Source organism: Balaenoptera musculus, chromosome 10, assembly GCF_009873245.2.
Source record: "Balaenoptera musculus isolate JJ_BM4_2016_0621 chromosome 10, mBalMus1.pri.v3, whole genome shotgun sequence".
In the NCBI taxonomy this organism is placed as follows: Eukaryota; Metazoa; Chordata; class Mammalia; order Artiodactyla; family Balaenopteridae; genus Balaenoptera; species Balaenoptera musculus.
The window spans coordinates 77,944,998-77,962,944 of record NC_045794.1 but is presented as its reverse complement, the minus strand read 5'-3'; the positions used below and the strand labels follow the sequence as shown (position 1 = coordinate 77,962,944).

The following is a 17,947-nucleotide window of genomic DNA, read 5'->3' as shown; positions in this document are numbered from 1 at the left end:
GTCACCTGGTTTTCAGTGACAGTCAATGGCACCTTGGAGATGAGCGTCTGGGGAAAGCAACAGGCTCTGACCTGGAGTGTCAGCACGAGGTTGGCACTTGACACGGAAACGAGGACCACCCTCCCGCACCCCTCTTAGGGGTAACCCATCGCCTCCTCTCCTGGCTCACTGTTCACACTCCCTCCACTGGAGGTGAAAATAAAAGAAACAGGGGGAGTTTTCCAATCATTCCTGGCCCCTAGAGCTGCCTCTTCCGGTTGTCAGAAAACAGCAGTCCCTGAGGTGGGCGCTGGTGCTGGGCACACCCATGCCCTGGAGGCCGGCAGAGCCTCCAAGCGGGGTTGGGGGGCGGAGGCAGGGAGGACCTGAGCCTCACACGGTGCATTTTCTGCAGGCAAAATCCCACAGCGTAGTCAGGAAACCTGTAGAATTCACTAAGCCAGGAAGTTGTACCTGCTGGAAAGTATAAGTAACTTCTTAACACATATAGAGACATAGAGAGTTCTAGAAGGGGTTTGTGAGAAAAGCAGGGGCTATCCCGAGGAATACCCTTCCATTCCAAGCTGACTTCGTGAAGGATAACCACGCCCATCATCTCACAGTCCCCAGTGCTGCTGACAGACGTGGCGGGCAGACCACCAGCCTGAGCCAGAATTAACCAGAATGCGGACATTTCCTTGTAGCTCACAGCACATCTTTGTAATTCTGGGGGATTTTCACAAATGTCACGGAATCTCTCCAACCTTGTTTCCTCACCTGTGAAACGGTGATAGTGCTGCTGACTTCACGGGGTTATTACCAACATTGCCCGGCACATAATAAACGCTCAATAAATGTTGGCTATTTGCTACTACATGAGAAAAAGTTTCCACGGTCCAACGAACATGTGAAACCTCACAGGGAAAAAGCAAACGTTTCCTTAGCACAAGGCTTCTGAGAGCCTTTGAATGCTCTATTATGATACTCTAGGAGCGGTACAGTAAGTAACATCTGCTCCTGGGACCACTTTTGCTCAGAACATTTAGTGGAAAATGAGTCTCTAGAACATTCTATGAGAATGACTCTACATGTACTTAAACACACAAACATATAACTATGTGAAAGAAAGGCCACCATAAATACTATATTGGACCTGCTTCTCTAACTTAACACATTTATAGGAACTATTCCACAGCAATGCATCTATTTCCATATGGTTGTTTTAATGACCAGGTATTCTATGTAGCAGGGCATTTTAGTTTGGCTGTTACTCTCTCCCCAAGAGTCTAGGAAAGGACCTTCCTTAGGTTTTGTCTCTCTAGGGCTTATACTGGCTCAACCAGAGAACCAAAGTCTTACTAATAGGATCTCTAGCAGTGAATCTAAGTGAAGAAGGTAAGAATAACCAGCTTTGATGCCCAGCGGAAAACTCTTCCCGGGACTTCAGGCTTTGAATGGCCAGACTAGAACTCTTCACCTTCAGAAAGTGAGGACCTATCAACTACTGGTAGTTCTCACTGTGGTTCTCAGCCTACAGTCTTGGGGTCTGGGAAAGGATTTATGAGCTATTTGCAATGTTTCAAAAAGCTGATTGGAAAAACATGCACAGACTAAGCAAGGCTGCAAGTGTCTTTGCTTTGAGCTGGAATTTTATCAGCTCCGTGTGGTAGCAGAGTCAGCACTCTGAGTGGCCGTTTTGAGATGCCCTTGATAAATAACGCCTGAGAATGGGAATTGTTACTTAATAAGTGCAGTTTGTTGAGTAGACAAAAATCTTTCAAATACGAGAACCCTGGGGAAGAAATATAATAGACAGTGTTTAAATGTTGAAGCAAGCTGGTCAAAAAGGTTCTATATGGTGAAGAACAAAGGTATATGAGATCCACTGGCCATCTCAATGCGGTCATTTTGAATAACTGGCATTTCAACATGCAAAAGGCAATACAGCCTTTTTAGGAATGTCAGAAGCGAAAAAGTGCTGCACATCTTCTCTGCGACCTGGCCAGCACGTGGAGATTGATGTCATTGCTCTTCTCCATAGAATGACTGAGAGGAAAAGAATGGAAAATGAGGGTGGGCCGAGGGCATCTGTTATATCCATTATGTAATTATGTAAGTCTCACTTATCTTCTTTGCACTTTGTATGTTCAAATGGTCATGGGTCAAAACAACCATGCCAGAATGGCCTGTTTGGTTTTCACAAATTTGGGGTTTGATACCATTTATCACGGGCTTTAACATCAGGGTAGAATTTAAGTCCTAGCCCTGACAAGGCTCTATATATATCCTTGAGAAGATATTTAACCTCTCTTAGTCCTAGTTCTTCATATATAAAACAAGGGTAATTTTTATCTCACTAGATTATTGGCAGATTTCATTAACATTGTTTATTATACTTTGTGCTTTGTGTGTGTGTGTGTGTGTGTGTGTGTGTGTGTGTACAACTCTATGCATCTAGAGAGACCTTCTTTGGAATAGTAACTAGCACAGCGTCAGTAGGGACTCAGTAACAATTAGTTCCCCTCCTCCTTCCCTTGGTGAAAGCACTTTGTAAAAATGAAGAAAATGTACAAAGGTATCCTTTTTATTTCAGTAAGCTGAAGCAAGAAGAAAAACTAAAACAGCCAGATAAATTAAGAGAGGGAGGGTGAGTGCCATATATTTCCCGGTTCATGAATGTGTATGAGACTATGGCCTGATATTAACCCCAAATTCCAAAGCCAATCCCATCGGGTATATTCATAAATGCATCTAACCATTCAATGCCCACACGATCAATGCGTAAATTCAGTTACCTCGCTGATTACGCTCCCATTTGCAAGCATACCTTTCTCCGAAAAACTTGGCACTGGAAATATAGCCAATAATAAAATTGTCTAAAGAGGTAATATTTCTTGCTTACTTACTGACAGTAAGGTTTTTAATTCCATGCCTGTGAACCACTGCGTGTCTTCTTGAAGCCTGCAGCAGTGTTTAAACTCAGTAGTTCAAAGTAAAAGCTTCACCACTCGATAATGACATCAATTAAACAATTTGTATTCATAAGACAGAAACAGTAACTAGTATTTTTCTGCCTACCTCTTTTCCAGCTGTTAGATAGATGTAGATATTCTTCTTAGGATGAGGAACGAGTTTGTAGAAAACAGGTGTTTCTTCTTTAATTTCATAGATAACCTCCGGACAATTAGAAGTCAAATTCTCACCAAGAATGACCTATTTTTTAAAAAAGAGAAATATGACTTCTATTAAATAATTTGAATTTCAGGGTGGCAAAACTTATGGCTTAGTCCTAAGATTACATCCTTTCTTCCTCACTACCTACACTGGCTAAGGTATCACGTTCCTTAATCATCGGTTCATATCTCAGCCTTCAACAAGGCTGGTGATAACAAGCTTGGTATTTCTGCTTTCGTAGGGGACAAAGTCGTGGTGCACGCACACACACACAAAGCCACTCCTCGGTGCTGGGGCAGTATCCTCATATGTGGAAGCTCATTATCCACAACTGGTCTTATGAGAAGCCGCAAGTGACAGCTTCATTAGTGCTATGCCAAGTGATCTTAAAACTAAAGGCAGGCAGCCTGACAGGTACCTGCATGGGTTACTCTGATTCTCCTCTACGGGTCTACACAGTTCCGCGTTTTAAAGTAACCAGGACAACTTAACAGGCCTAAACGAGTAGGTACATATTTATATATAAAATATAAGTAAGTGTGGCTTTGAAGTTGGACATACCTGAGTTTCACTCATCTTTAGTCAACAAACATCTACTGAACATCCACTATATCTATCTGCCACATTCTAGGTGTTTGCAAAAATGCAGTGAACAAATGGTGGGAAAATCCTGCTCTTACAGAACTTACATTCACGTGCCTGCTGGGGTGGGGGGAGCATAATGATAGACAATTAACAATAAATACGTAAATTATAAAATATGCCAGCAGGCACCGCAATGCAATGAGAAGCCTGCGCACCGCAACGAAGAGTAGCCCCCGCTCGCCACAACTACAGAAAGCCTGCGCGCAGCAACAAAGACCCAACGCAGCCAAAAAAAAAAAAAAAAAGTTAGCAGGACCGACAGTATAGCACAGGGAACTATATTCAATATCCTGTAATAACCTATAATGGAAAAGAATCTGAAAAAGAATAGATTGCATACATGTACAACTGAATCACTTTGCTGTATACCAGAAACTAACACAACACTGTAAATCAACTATACTCCAATATAAAAAGAAAATACGTTAGCAGGTGATATAGGTCAAAATTAAGTGGGGTAAAAAGATGGAGAATGTGTGTTCAGCATTAGGTTTCATTAGAAGGTGACGTTTATTTAGAGACTAGCAGGAGATGCTGCAGCGAGTCATTTAGATACGCGGATGAAGCGTGCTCTTAGAAGAGTGACCCACTGGTGCAAAAGCCCTAAAATGAGAGCAGACCAGTATGGCCTGAGCAGAACAAGTGAGGTAGAGAGGAGTGGACAGCGAGGTAACAGGGTGGATCATATAGGTTCTTGTTGGCCTGTGTAAAGACTTTGCCTCTTACTCTAGGTGAGAGATGCGGAGCCACTGCAGGGCTTTGAGCAGAGGAAACACAGGGTGAGAAGGTGCGGTCTGAAGCATGGATATGAAGACTCCTCGGAAGACGATTACCCTAATCCTGGAGAAATATAATGGTAGCTTGGTCTCAGATTTGCATCCTGGCTCTACCCTTCAAGTAGATGTGCTACTCTGAGCTAGTAACTTACTTGACCTCCCTGGGCCTCAATTTCCTCACCTCTAAAATGGAACTAACGATGCCTTCCTTATACACAGTGTTGTAGGATCAAATGAGAATTACGAATAATGCTTAGCACATGAACAATACTCAATGGATAATAACCTATTACTAGATTACAAGCACCTCTTGGGTAGGGACCATGTCTTAATCATCTTGGTACCTACCCCTTTGCCCCAAACAATACAATGCTTTTGAAAGTGAAGATGTTCAACATTTTGTCAGTTTGGAAACATCCAGATATGATATCTGTATTCATATCTCTACCACTGTGGACATCAGTAACATTGGGCATATGATTTGAAAAGAAAAAACTGGCACCTGGGATTCTTTTCAAAGTCTACATTCACACATCTACTGAGCAATAACATGCCTGTACCACACATCCTGATGGAAAGCACATTTTTGCTATTTAATCAAAAATTAAGAGTCAAAGCCAGGTGGATTTGGTGCAGCTAATAGCTCACTAGGAGCCCATGAACTGCTCACTAAGTTCAGTGGCAGCTCTGTGAAATCAATGTAACTAGATAGATTAAATATGACTTTTTCAAAAGGAAAAGCAGCATTTAGGTCCCAACGGAGGTGGGAAAGGTCTGTGCCCCAAGTCATTTATAAATGACTCTACAGCTGCACCATCCAATATGGCAGCCGTTAGCCACACATGGCTATTTAAATTTAAATTAAATTAAAAATTCACTTCCTTGGTCACACTAGTCACATTTCAAGTAATCACTAGCCACATATGGCTAGTGGCTATCATATTGTATGTGCGGATATGGAACATTTCCATCATCATGGAAAGTTCTATTAGAGACCCTGGCCTACAGAAAACTATGAGCCAAGGGAGACATCAGGCAGGCACTGACCAAGTGTGGACTTGCCAGGCTCCTGTCTTCCCATCTCTAATTCACATTCTTTATTAATCAGCTCAGATTCAAACAGCTGATCTGGTCTTGGAAAGTGCCTGTATAGAGGGGGAGAGATAGGAAGCCAGATTAAAATAAAGACTGATAGAAACATTCTCAAGTGAGGTTCAGGAGAGGGCTGATGCCCAGATCTCTCTTGATGAATTCATCACGTTAAAACCATCATTTGGCAGAAACACCTATGAAGCGTTCTTGCCAATAAAGCTGAAGCCCAATCTGATCAAGCCTTAGTGCTAACTTCCATTTAGCATTAGGAAACAGAAGGGGTAGAGGAACAAGCTAAATGGCGCCACGAGAAAGTGAACAGCCAAATCCACGGTGTGAGACATTCCACAGGACAACAGACTTCCTTTCCTCAAAAAGTCAACAGAGGTGACTCATAGGATAGGAGGAGGTCACTCAGATTAAGAGAAACAGAACAACCTCAATGTCATTTGAGGACCTTGTTCAGATACCAATTTGGACAAAACAATTTTAAAAAGACATTCTTGAGTTAATCAGGAAAATTTAGTTATATGGACTTGATATTAGATAATTCTAAAGAATTACTGATGATTTTGTTATTTGCAGTCACAGCTTTGTGGTGATTTAAAGAAATGATCATAGTTTTTTAGAGATGCATAATGAAATATGTAGGGGGTGAAATGACATAGTGTCTGGGATTTGCTTTAAAATTTACAAGTAAATAAAAACAATTTACAAAGCACCACCACTCATCCATTTCAAGTGAGTTAGGAGCTGCACTGCAGTTGTTATTAGAGCTTATTTTATTTTATTTATTTTTGGAGCATGGTGGATACAGATGGGTAAGGAGCTAGAAAGATCTTATTTGGGTCAATACAGATTTATTTACTTGATACCTTAGAGATGAAGCATCAGTATTCTCTCTAGAACTTGGACTTATGGCAGGGAAGCCTTTCTTGCTTGCTTTTTTTTCTCTTTAAATTACCATGTGTCAGGATTTGCCAACCAGTTTCCTGAACAAGCTACCTCAAGAGACGTACAGTGAAGCTTGTCCTGATAACAGCAGGTGCTGGGTTTAAAGGGGTATGCTTCATTGTTGGTGGGAGGGAGACTTCTCTGGAAGGTAATTTGGCGTTATCTCTCAACATTATAAAGCACATACCCTTAGATCCCACACTCCCTCATATATACATATATAATGATATATGTAATGGGCATTTATTGCAGCATCGTGTGTTCTAACAAAAGACTAAAACAACTGAAACGTCCAACAATAGGGACCTGGTTAACTAAACTATGGTGCAAGCAATGGAATACTATTTAGCAATGAAAAGAATCAGAAAGCTCTTTATGTATTATATGTTATGTTTACCATGCTATATTAAATATGTATATATACATGTATATACACATATATAACATATATGTTTAATAAAAGGGGAGAAAGGCTATCTTTCCCCTTTTGCTCGCAGACATATATAAAATATCTCTAAACCGTTATCACTGGTTGCCCCAGAAGTCAAGAATGGGTGGCCTTCTTGGTTCTTTTGAGTTTTGAACACTGTTAATGTATTGTCTTTAAAAATAAATACATGCAATTTAAATTTTAAAAGTGTTTGAGGATGAATGGGTCCAATGGTTTTCCTTTTTGCTAGATTATGCAGAGAAGAATCTCCGTAGCCCCAAGGAAGTTTCCATTTTCATCACATCTTTAATTTTACTAAAGCAACGTGCTGCACAGAGGGACTGGGGTCTCTGCTTCAGCATGGTCCTCGTCTCTCTCAGATGTCTACAGGAAGGATCTCCTCCTTCTCTGGATTTCTGTTAATATCACCTCCGACCTCACCCATCCCCACCTCCACTCACAGAGCCCAGCCCAGCACAGGGGCATCGGTGGAACACTTAGATCTTCTAACTGCAAAAGTCACATCAACATCAACACAGAAAAGAAAGCCAGCAAGACCGGAGCTGGGCCGCCTCGGAAAAGAATACGATCAGTGAAGTGATTCAGGAAGTAACAGTGAGTCACAGAAACCCAAAATGGGTTGAATTTTGCATAAGAGAAAATGCATCCAATGCACACACACTCCTCGGGCATGATGTGGATTTTCATCTATTGCTTCCAGCATACGACCTTAATATAGATCTAACCTGAAGTCAACCTGAGCCTCTGCCATGTATATTCTTACATACCCCTTCATCCTTCGCAAATGTCACCTCCTCTGAGAAGCCTTCCCTGGTCACCTTTCTACCATACCCCACTGTCCTTCTCTACACATCACTCTGTTTTCTCCATGGCACTTATCACCATGTGAAATGACTTCATTACTGGTTAATCCATTTAGTTGTTTTCTGTCTTTTTCTTCCCACCATGAGAGCAGGGGCACTGTCGGTTTTGTTCACTTTTGTATCCTTGGCACCCAGAACAGTGCCTGGCACATAAAAGGTGCCCCATAAATATTTATTAAATGAAAAAACATACTCTATTAGCGTTCAAGATTTTATAGGGCTCTTCAGATTTTTCCAGCTGCAGCCCGTGTGGAAAACAAATTTTCCCTGATGGAGAATTTCAGTGAGTGTCAACATATTGTTTCTGTTGACATCTTCCTGAAGCCTCATGGCAGGCTATTAACTAGCCTTGGGATTTTCACTGCATACAAAAAAACCAACCAACAAACAAAACAAAAAAACCCAACAACAACCCTCCCAGCTACAGTCCTGAAATGTATGGTGTGTGAGACTTCCACACCATACCGTTAGCTGCATTACAACACCATCCACGGAAAAGACAGCCTGGTGAGGAAAATGAGGGGGAGAAAAATTAAACAGAAGACTATTTCTTTTTTTCTTTACTATTACCATGACATGGGAAAGCCATGGGTGCTCAAAGCACTAAAATATTTTACACCAAGTTTCTTTTCTTATACCTCACTCTGTGAGGCTAACCAGTTAAAGGGTAAACCAATCATTCTTCTCACTTATTTTTTTTTTCCATCAACAGTTTCTAAGAAATGCTGCAAAGGAGACTTAAACCACACATACATACACACACACACACACACACACACACACACACACACACACGAGGAAAGCAAGGTAATTATCTGATAGCATTTACTGTGCTTCAGTAAGTAGGAGTAATAATAAAAATGAAATATAAAGATTGAAGCAAATTAGTCTCTGGTTTCCAATCTACTGATTGTGATGCAAGTAGTGAGAGAAGCGTACAGCCTGAACCATGAGTTCTAGATTTGTGGATTACACGGGCGAATTTGTTCTGAATCGGGGAGTCCCTGCACACTCACACACTGGAAGGAGTGAGATGGGGGTAAACTTGAACCTGACTTTCTCAACAGCCAACCACGGAGCCCACTTCCAGGTTTTGACAGTTCCCACTGCCTTTACTTTTTGGTCTGTTCCCTCGGCTCAGCGTCCGTGCCCCGCCCCCCCACTTCCGGCCCCAGGTCCTGTCCCGGGCTCCTCATGGCCTCCTTTTCCTCATTTGAACATTCTGTGGGAGTATAAATAGAGCTCGGCTTTATAAAAGACCTGTTTTTGTTTTCTCTTATTTTTCACTCGAAAACTTTAAAAACCAGCGTCAAGGCAGACTCTTCAAAGGTTACACAGTTTGGAGGCAGGAAGAACTTTCTGGAAATGGGTTGAATCTCACTCCATGGTTTGGATAAACGAAATCGACTAGTAGGAGCAGACTTTGGAGAGCTACATAGGTAGCCAGCCCTGACTCAGCGTGGGCGTGGTGCTTCTCTGCTGGATATGGGGAAAGGGCATGATAGGGCTTCGTGAATCCTGAACCCTGCTTTAGGCCTAAGGATGTTGGAGAAACCCAACCCTAGCCTCCTGTTGCTGGAGCCATTCTAAAAATCAACTTGAACACAGATTTCCTACCTTTGCTCTAAAGGAGTTCACTGGGGAAAAGCAGGGGTTCCTAAGGGGGTTCAGAGGCTCCCAGGAGCTACTTGTAGCCCCGAGAGGAGAGGGCTCTGCCTTCCTCTAACACAGAAGTCTGCACTCAGCTGTGCTGTCAGCAAGCTGTCCCTAAATAGGAATAAACTAAAACCACAGAAGCCATAGAACCTTCTCATGAAACCTCAAATACTTGCATCTTGATGTTAACCCAGATATTTCAATATTAGAAAATAAAAAATAAAAACCAGTTCCACAAACTCTCCCAAGCTCTACAGAACACATCTGAATTATCAGTGCAGTTTGTTTGGGAGACTGGTTGCTTCCATTCAAACCACCTTGAGCAAGTTACCTAACCTCTCAGAGCCTCAGGTTTTTTCATTTATAAAGTGGGAATGCTAATAGTATTGAACTAGTAAACCCATGCAGACACTGGTTCTAATGCCCGGCACACAGTAAGAGCTCAGAAGTGTTAGCTGTTATTATTCCTCACCTACTGCCGTCTTTTCTTCTTTGCTTACAAGAAAGGTTAATGGGCATGGGTAAAGTTACAAATTTCAAATTTCATGCATATTTCTTTATTACTTATTTTACCACCTGGAAAAGTTCAAAATATTCAATTCTGCCCTTGAAATAAGGACAATTTTCTACATGCAACAGAGTCAGCTCAAAGGAATCCAAACTACACCATAGTCTGTACCACAATCTGGAGAAAGAGCACGTGTTTATAAGAATGAGTACACATTGCAGCATCCTGGCCACGCAACACGTGGGATATGAATTCCCAAAAACTGAGTGCAATGTGGCCCTACTTTTTCAGCTGATCTCAGTGAAGATGCTGACAAGTGAAAAATTACAGCATGCAATCACGCTCAGAAAGGAAGTAAAATGAGGAAATATCCAGAGGAAAAAGTGACTGGACATAATCTGTCTCACACAACCACTAGGATGGCAAGTCGATAATAAGGGGGCAGATCAGATATTCGCAAAGGACGCTTTCAGTTCCAAATTCCTTCAGTTTTTCTAAAACCTTACAAAGGGATTTAGAAATAAAGGTAGGAGAAAGAGGGCAGTAAAGGTATTAGTATATTGTGAAATCTTTAATTTTTCCGCTTATCATCAATAAAATCTTACCTTCAGAGGTAGTGCCAGATGACTCGGAAGAGTGCATGTCTTTAAAGACACTTTAAAAGTGATTCAATATCTCGGCTTAAGCTCAAAATAATGTTTCCATATAATAGAATATGATACAGCTATTTAAAAAGACTGCTTACAGTTTGCCATAACATTGTAATATAAGCATTTTCCCTCATTAACTGAAGAAAAAAGGATGCAAAACTGAATAGAGTCTGACCTCAACTATGTAAAAAAAAGAATCTAAAATGCTGACAGCAGCTGCCTCTACATAAGAAAACGAGGGGTATTTTTTCTTTGCTTTCCCCTCATACCCCGCTACTTTGCAACTTTTTCCAAGAGCATGTATTACTTTTACAATAAGAAAAAATCATTTAAGTAATATGATATTTAAAATTGCACCAAACTCTACGAAAACTCTGTGAGGTTTTCAGAGATTTAGGAAATCAGAGGGTCTGTGTGTGTGTTGGTCAAAAAGAGCAATTGGCCCCCAAATGCTATTTCCTGCCTCTCCTCCAACCAGGCATATAGTACAGTGCCTGGCGTCTGTCAAAAGGCAGTCAACTCTTGATCGCCAGGGAAACTGAAGAGTCAGGCTGAGTGATCCAAGCCCCTTCTTCTCCTCCTCCTGCAGGCTGCCTTGGGTTGGGTTTTGTTTTTCTCTGCTCATTAGTACCTCCACTCTGTGGCTGAAGAAGCCAAGCTTGTGTCTATCAATGTTCGTCTTTTCTAACAGTTCTGGTGACAAGTCTGGCAAGGGACAAGCTTGAAGTTTTTGAATAAAGGGATCTGGAGATTCTCTGTGCCTTCCAAATCATCTACACAATCCCGGGGCTTCAGGACTCTGGGTGATTTCAGGGGCTGCATCCCAGCATCTGTAGGCAGGATACATAGGGGAGTCTTGGGAATGAGTGGGCTGTCCTAGGGAGGCTGGCGGGGCCCCGTCAGCTCACGCTCTCCCCTCCCAACCTCCTCCTGAGGGGGGAACCTTCTTGAGGGAAGCTGGGGGTGGGGGGGTTTGACTCCCAAGAAGTGATCCTGCCAGTGAGGTATTCCCTCAGCCAGACGGTCTGCCTTCTCAAGCTGGGATTCTTCCCTGAGCTTCTAAGAACCCTGAACCCGCTCCACTCCCACTGCCACGTGACTCCCTAGCAACATGCTTCCCACTCCCCCCAGAGAACCCTCACAGAGTGGTTGCCCGTGCCTGGGGCACAAGTTACCAAGCCAGTGTAGCCTGAGACATAACAGTGTGGTCTCTGAAGTGGCTCCTGTTTCAAATCCCTGCTCTGCCATGTGTGACCTTGGACAAATGGTGCAGCTTCTCTGGGCCCCGGTTCCCTTATCTGTAAAATGAGGAGACTGTGTCTACCTCGCTGAGTGGTGGAGGCGACTGAATTAGGACAGGTAAGTGATGAGCACTGTATAAATGTTAGCAGTCACAGAACAAACAAACAGAAAACCAACCTGCGCTTGTTACTGGAACCCTAAAAACATAGCCACAGATGTGGCTTTTGAAGGTTCTTATTTTACCTTATTTTATTGGCCAAGTGAGACTTGGGCCAGCCGTCTCTTCCTCAGCAGCCTGAAGCTGCAGCTCAGTTCCACCCCTTGGTACCACAGCATCACTAAACACCGGCAAGCTGCACACGAACCACTGGGGTGAACAAACAGGACAGGCGAAACCAGGCCGTCCCATGGGAAACGATTCATAGCCAGTGTTCCTTCACCTCCAATTTACTATCTAACAGTTTTGGTTGGCTCAGCTTTGGGGAAACAGTGTTCTTGTCAAAACACTCGTCAAAAATATCCCAAATCTGAAGAGATAATTGGCAAGGAGACCCAGTAAGGATTGATGGAAACTTCTTCCGCCAGGCGAATGGGTCCAATTAGTCTGGCCAGCTTGGTGTAGCTCCAGACATTGCCTCACGGCACTGAGCAACTCGTATACAAGGACTGGCGGGTTATTTACCTTTCCCCAGGAAATAAAGCTAACACAAAAGGGAAGATGATCAATGTATATTTTAAAAGCATGTGTATACAAACAAACCCCCTCCCATATGTTACTGGGTTTCCTCCAAAGAAAACAGATTAAATCAAGTTATCTACCAGGCACTCAGCACTGTATCCGGCTGTGGGAATTCCCGGCCCCCTTCTCAAGAAGCTTAAAATCAAGCTGGGAAGGCAAGACAAACACAAGTGCAAAGGTTAGGCATCAAAGCAAGACATTTGTAATGAGCCAAAAGAATGATACAGACAATGAGTATTTCAGGAGGTGAGGGAGAAACATGATCACTCCAGGCTTAGGAGTCCTCAGAGAGGAGGTGGAGTTTGAGTTGAGCCAAAGCATAGATACGCAGGATTCAGTAAAGCAGAGAAAAAAAGAGAGCAATCCAGGAAAGGGGTACAGTGTGAGCAAAGGTGTGGGAGCAGCACACAAGGCACATTTGGAGAAAGCAAGCAAGCAGGTTTGGCTAATTAGAGACCACCAGAAGAGAAAGGGGTTTCTTAGGTCATCTAGTACAATCTCATTTTACAGATGAGGAAATGGAGGCTCAGAGAGGTTAAGCGATTCACCTCAAGTCACACAGCTGGTTATCAGTGGGAGATCAGTTGAGGGAACAAATCTGTTAATATTCAGTTTAGAATCCGAGCTGACAGTAAATTGACTGGCTATAGAGAGGCAAAGGAGAATCCGCCTAGGGTGAAAGAAACAGTGCAATTCTCAACCACGAATGCTGGTGGAGGTCACAGAAGGTGCTCATTAAACGCCTGCTGAAAAAATTGATAACTGCTATATAATTTCAGACAAGTCATGTGGTATCTCTGAGTTTATTTTCTTCTCCTTCCCCCTGCACCTCCCCCCAGTGAATAAAAATCTCAACTCGACCAGTGGTGTATCCACACAGTGGAAATAAACAGTTCTCAGAGATAAAAGGCGAGGGAGCCTCAAAGGGTTTCAGATTTCTAACCTCTCTGTGGTGGGTACGAAGGTTAGAAAATGAACCACCCCCTCTGCGGGCGGCAGGTGGGCTGGGGAGAAGGAACATATGTTTTTTCCCTTCTTTTTAGCCCTATAATCTTTTACCTCTTTGAAGTTGTGAGAAATCAGGTGCTTTGTACATTTCCATTATAAAGGAGATAGGACTAAAAAGTTAAAAGTCTTAGGAGGGTGAGCCGGGATGCGGTAGGGGCCAGGTCTCCATGTGCCTCACCTAGGCGGCTTGTGAGTAAGGAAGGGAACCGTCTTGTCAAGTTCCCAGGAAGCAAGGGGTCTGTCACATCCATACATGGGCAGGAGGTTATTACAAATAGATTTCCAGAAATTTCTTTCAGGCCATTTCGGTGAGGGGAGGTGTCTCTGAGCAGTTCACAAAGCAGTTGGTATGGTCTTGTGTATAACCCAGAAGCAATACAAAATACAAAATACAAAAGCACAAAATGGATCAATACTAAAATCGACATGGAAGAAGGCACAGAAAACTAACCTTAAGTAACTGGCCATTTCCAGTCCCCAAGAATAAAACAGTCCTGTTCATTACCACGGTGCCATAAACGGATGTCAGGTCGGAATGGATCAAGGTAGATGATGCGATTGGTTGGACTCTTTCAGGTTGATCCTTGTCATTCTGAACATGCACACAAACGCACAAATAAAAAAAAAGATAATTTTTAACAGTGATAATTCTCATGATGATAAAATGTCACTCATGCCCACCTGGGAAGGATCCTACTGGAGCCCCAAATACATTTTCTTAGACAAGATCCCCAGGAACAACCTTTTATCCCCTTTATCGGCAGAATCACCACGCTTGCCCAACCCATGGAAAGCCATTTGTTTACTGTGTATTAAACATGTATTGATTGCCAGCAGTGAGCTAGCCACCCATTTAACGCTCCCCCAGCTGATATATGAAACTGAGTTCCACTTTATTGCCAAAAAAGAGCCCACCGCTGAATTGGGAGAGAGACAGTCTTATACATGGCTGTTTGCCAGGATCATGCTGAAATTTATTTTAACAAGGGTTTGGCTTCTGTGAGGTTAAACAAGCCACTTCCAGACATGTGAGACGGACCATCCTATTGGGTGTGATGGCAGAGAGGAGGGACTCTGGATTTACAAGAAGAGTGCAGTGTGTTAGCCCAAAGACAGGGTAAGTCATTCAGAGGGTAAAGAGGGAAAGACAGAGTCATGGATGGTGGGTAAGACAGAGCCACAGGGCTAAAGAGGAACCAAGCACAAGGGCTGGACCCGGTGCTGATGTTCTTGAAGAAGAAATGGAAAGCCTAACTCTCAAGCTGAAGGCATGTAAATGGTCTGAGGTTCTGAGCACACAGAATCACATGCTCACTCCTGATCATTAAATAAAGCCCCTCTTTAAACCCAGAGCAGACAGTGTGTCGACTAAAATGTCTTTTTCTTCCTTGTTTAAAGGCATGAAGTGCTTCATGCTGCTTCCTGCTTTCAACGACAGGAAACCGAGTTTGTTACACAAATCTCTGGAAGATACAGAGCTAGAAAGAGTCGTTGCCTTCTACAGCTACTGAACACGGTGCGATAGCATACTTTATCTGCCAGAGTTTGGTTCCCAACTGTACGAAGGTTTGCGAAGGCACATCTACGCTTCAACCAATAGGAGAGCCGGCAAACTTCTGTAAGCATCACCGCAACTCCTAAAATCGCCCCGTTTGGAGAGGGGGGAGGTAGGCAAGGGGAGGCTAAGACTTATTAACTTCATTATATTACTGCCGACAGTGTTTATGTCTTTCAATTTATGTCTTATTAAATATTCATTATTTTTAAACCCACCAAGTTTCATTAACATCTACACTAAATGGATTCATGGACTAAACTGATTTCTGAAGCCTTTAAAGTGCCGTCTATATTTCTTTGTTGAAGTTACACTGGGAGGAAAAGACATGCTGGCAAGGATTTCGCCAATGTCATGATCTCTGCTCAAGGAAAAGATGTCATAACCTAAGAGAACGTGGCGTATTTGCATACAATATTCCATAGTGAACTCAGTTTAAAAAGATTTTTAGAAAGCCCATTGGAGATTTTTTTTTTCCTGTTAAAAATATACTTTTCATACAGTCGGGGAAGATGAGGAACCGTCCTGTTAAAATGAAGCTGAGAAAAAAAATCTCTGTGGGTCTGAGAATCAGAACAATAGATCACTGTTTAGATAAGGATGCCTCGTGACTAAGAGTAGAAAAAAGAAAAGTCGGTGACCTTTAGATGTAAAAAAAAATAAACCCACACCACACATCTTGCTTTAAAATAAAACCAGAATTGTCCAAACTTAAAATCGGCCGACCACGCCTCTTCTTTTTATTAAATAATTGAGCATCTCAGAAGTGCTTAACTCAGAGAATTGGACGTCATCTCTGCCTGGGCATCTGGAATGTTCTAACACCACTATCTTTGGCTGGAGGACTCAGTTTTCCCTCATCCCACGACACAGACAGAGTAATGACTGTGGACTGTTGATTATCCATCCACAAGGACCAAATGGGATAGTGTCCTCCCACGTCTGGTATATAGTAGGTGCTTAATAACTGTAGCTATTTAGATTAGCCAAGAACCGTGACATCACAGTTAGCCTTGGCTGAGGTGGGATGAGATATTCTGTTTGTGAAAGACTGACTCCAAAAAAACCCAGAAGTGGCTCAAAAGCCGAAAACGAACAAGGGGAAAATTGCTTCTAAATTACTGCCCCATCCTCTCTAGCACCCTTCCCTGGCTTCTGACTGTTTCTCAATAATTGCAGTTTTCCAAATTAAGTCCTGGATCAATAACATGGGTAAGTAGTAGGGCCATTAAATCAATGTTCCTGAATTTGGGAGCTGGTGGCATAGAACAAACCACCTGGGACTAGGGGTCAGAGAAGTTAGGTTTGCATTCAAGCTTGGTTCTCATCCCCTGGGTGATGTGGGCAATTTATCGAACCCTGTTGGGATTGGCTTTCTCAGCTGTGAATAAGGCCAATGGTGTCTGATCGGTAGGGTAATTATGAGGGAGAGATAATAATGATGGTAGTAGTAATAACATGTTGATACATGCTAGCTGCTATTATTAGTAGTAACTTGCACTTACTGTGTGCTGCTTGGAATATCTTATAATACTCCGACTAAATAAGGATAGTGTATAGGGTAGTGAGCCGGACCTCCAGGCTTTCGATCCTGGCTCTGTCACTTTCTAACTAAGTAATTTTGTGCACATTACTTAGCTTCTCTGTGACTCAGTTTCCTCCTCTATACAATGGAAGTGACGATAGCAGCATTTATGTCATAGACTCATCACGAGGACTGAATGAGTTAGGACACAAGCCTAGGTAAAGCTTAGAACAGCGTCTGGCACATAGTAACACACAATCCACGCTTGCTATCATTACCTTATTTAAAAACACAAACGGTTGCTGCCACACCTGTGGCAGTTATGCCCACCTCCTCCTTTGCCACAAAACCCTAATTTTGTTCAGGTAGCAATAAACCCAAGCCTGGGAAACCATGATTAGCCTAAGCCACCCAGTAATCCCATTCCCCATTGCCTGGTACTTGCTTTCCTACCCCTTAGAGCTAGGGGTGGCCATGTGGCCCAGTTTGGGTCTGTGAGATGCAAGAAATCCACTGGAGGAGCTTCTGGGAATAAGCTTCCTCCTTGATAAGAGGCGGCTCTTGAGGAGAACTCATTTGCCCCTCTTGCCTCACTTCCTCCCTTCGGAATCTGTGATGTGAGGTTATCCGTGCAGAGTGGTGACAGCCATTTTGCTTCCATGACATTCAAGATGGAGGGTGAAAACCAACAGATTGGTGCAAGGGAAGGACAAAAGACCCTCGGTTCTTGAGGACACCACTGAGCTCAGACTTCCAAGCTTTAAACTTTTTACTAACAATGATGTTATGATTTAAGCCGCTGCTTATGGCTTGCAACGCAAAGCAAGTCCCTGTGTAAGAAATGAGAGTCATGGCTGGGGACACGGCACTAGACTCTAGCTTTTCCTCAGCTACAAAGGACCAGGAACTGGCCAAGCGCTTGTTCCTCTCACCCTGGAGGATCCTGGCCACAGTCAGGATTGTGTAGCCAATTACCACAGCGGGCCTGGAAGAAAATAGGAAAGAGCGGGCTTGGACCTCAAGTGAACTCGAAGGGCTGCTTTGGCTGAATGGAAATGGATTCTTTTGTGCTGGAAACACACAGAAATGGACAGGTCCCTGTGAATGGAAAAAGGAGCCCTCTGAATGGC

General features: G+C 42.9%; 1 protein-coding gene across 1 annotated transcript in view; it reads right to left on the bottom strand.

Moving 5' to 3' along the window:
- Window positions 1-17,947, bottom strand: part of PLXNC1 (plexin C1) — a 146,184-nt gene that overhangs the window by 112,852 nt on the left and 15,385 nt on the right. The window contains exons 2-3 of the mRNA XM_036866611.1: window positions 14,189-14,329; window positions 3,058-3,192 (exon numbers count right to left, since the gene is read on the bottom strand). Coding sequence (XP_036722506.1) covers window positions 3,058-3,192; window positions 14,189-14,329 — 276 coding nt within the window. The remainder of the gene's footprint in view (window positions 1-3,057; window positions 3,193-14,188; window positions 14,330-17,947) is intronic.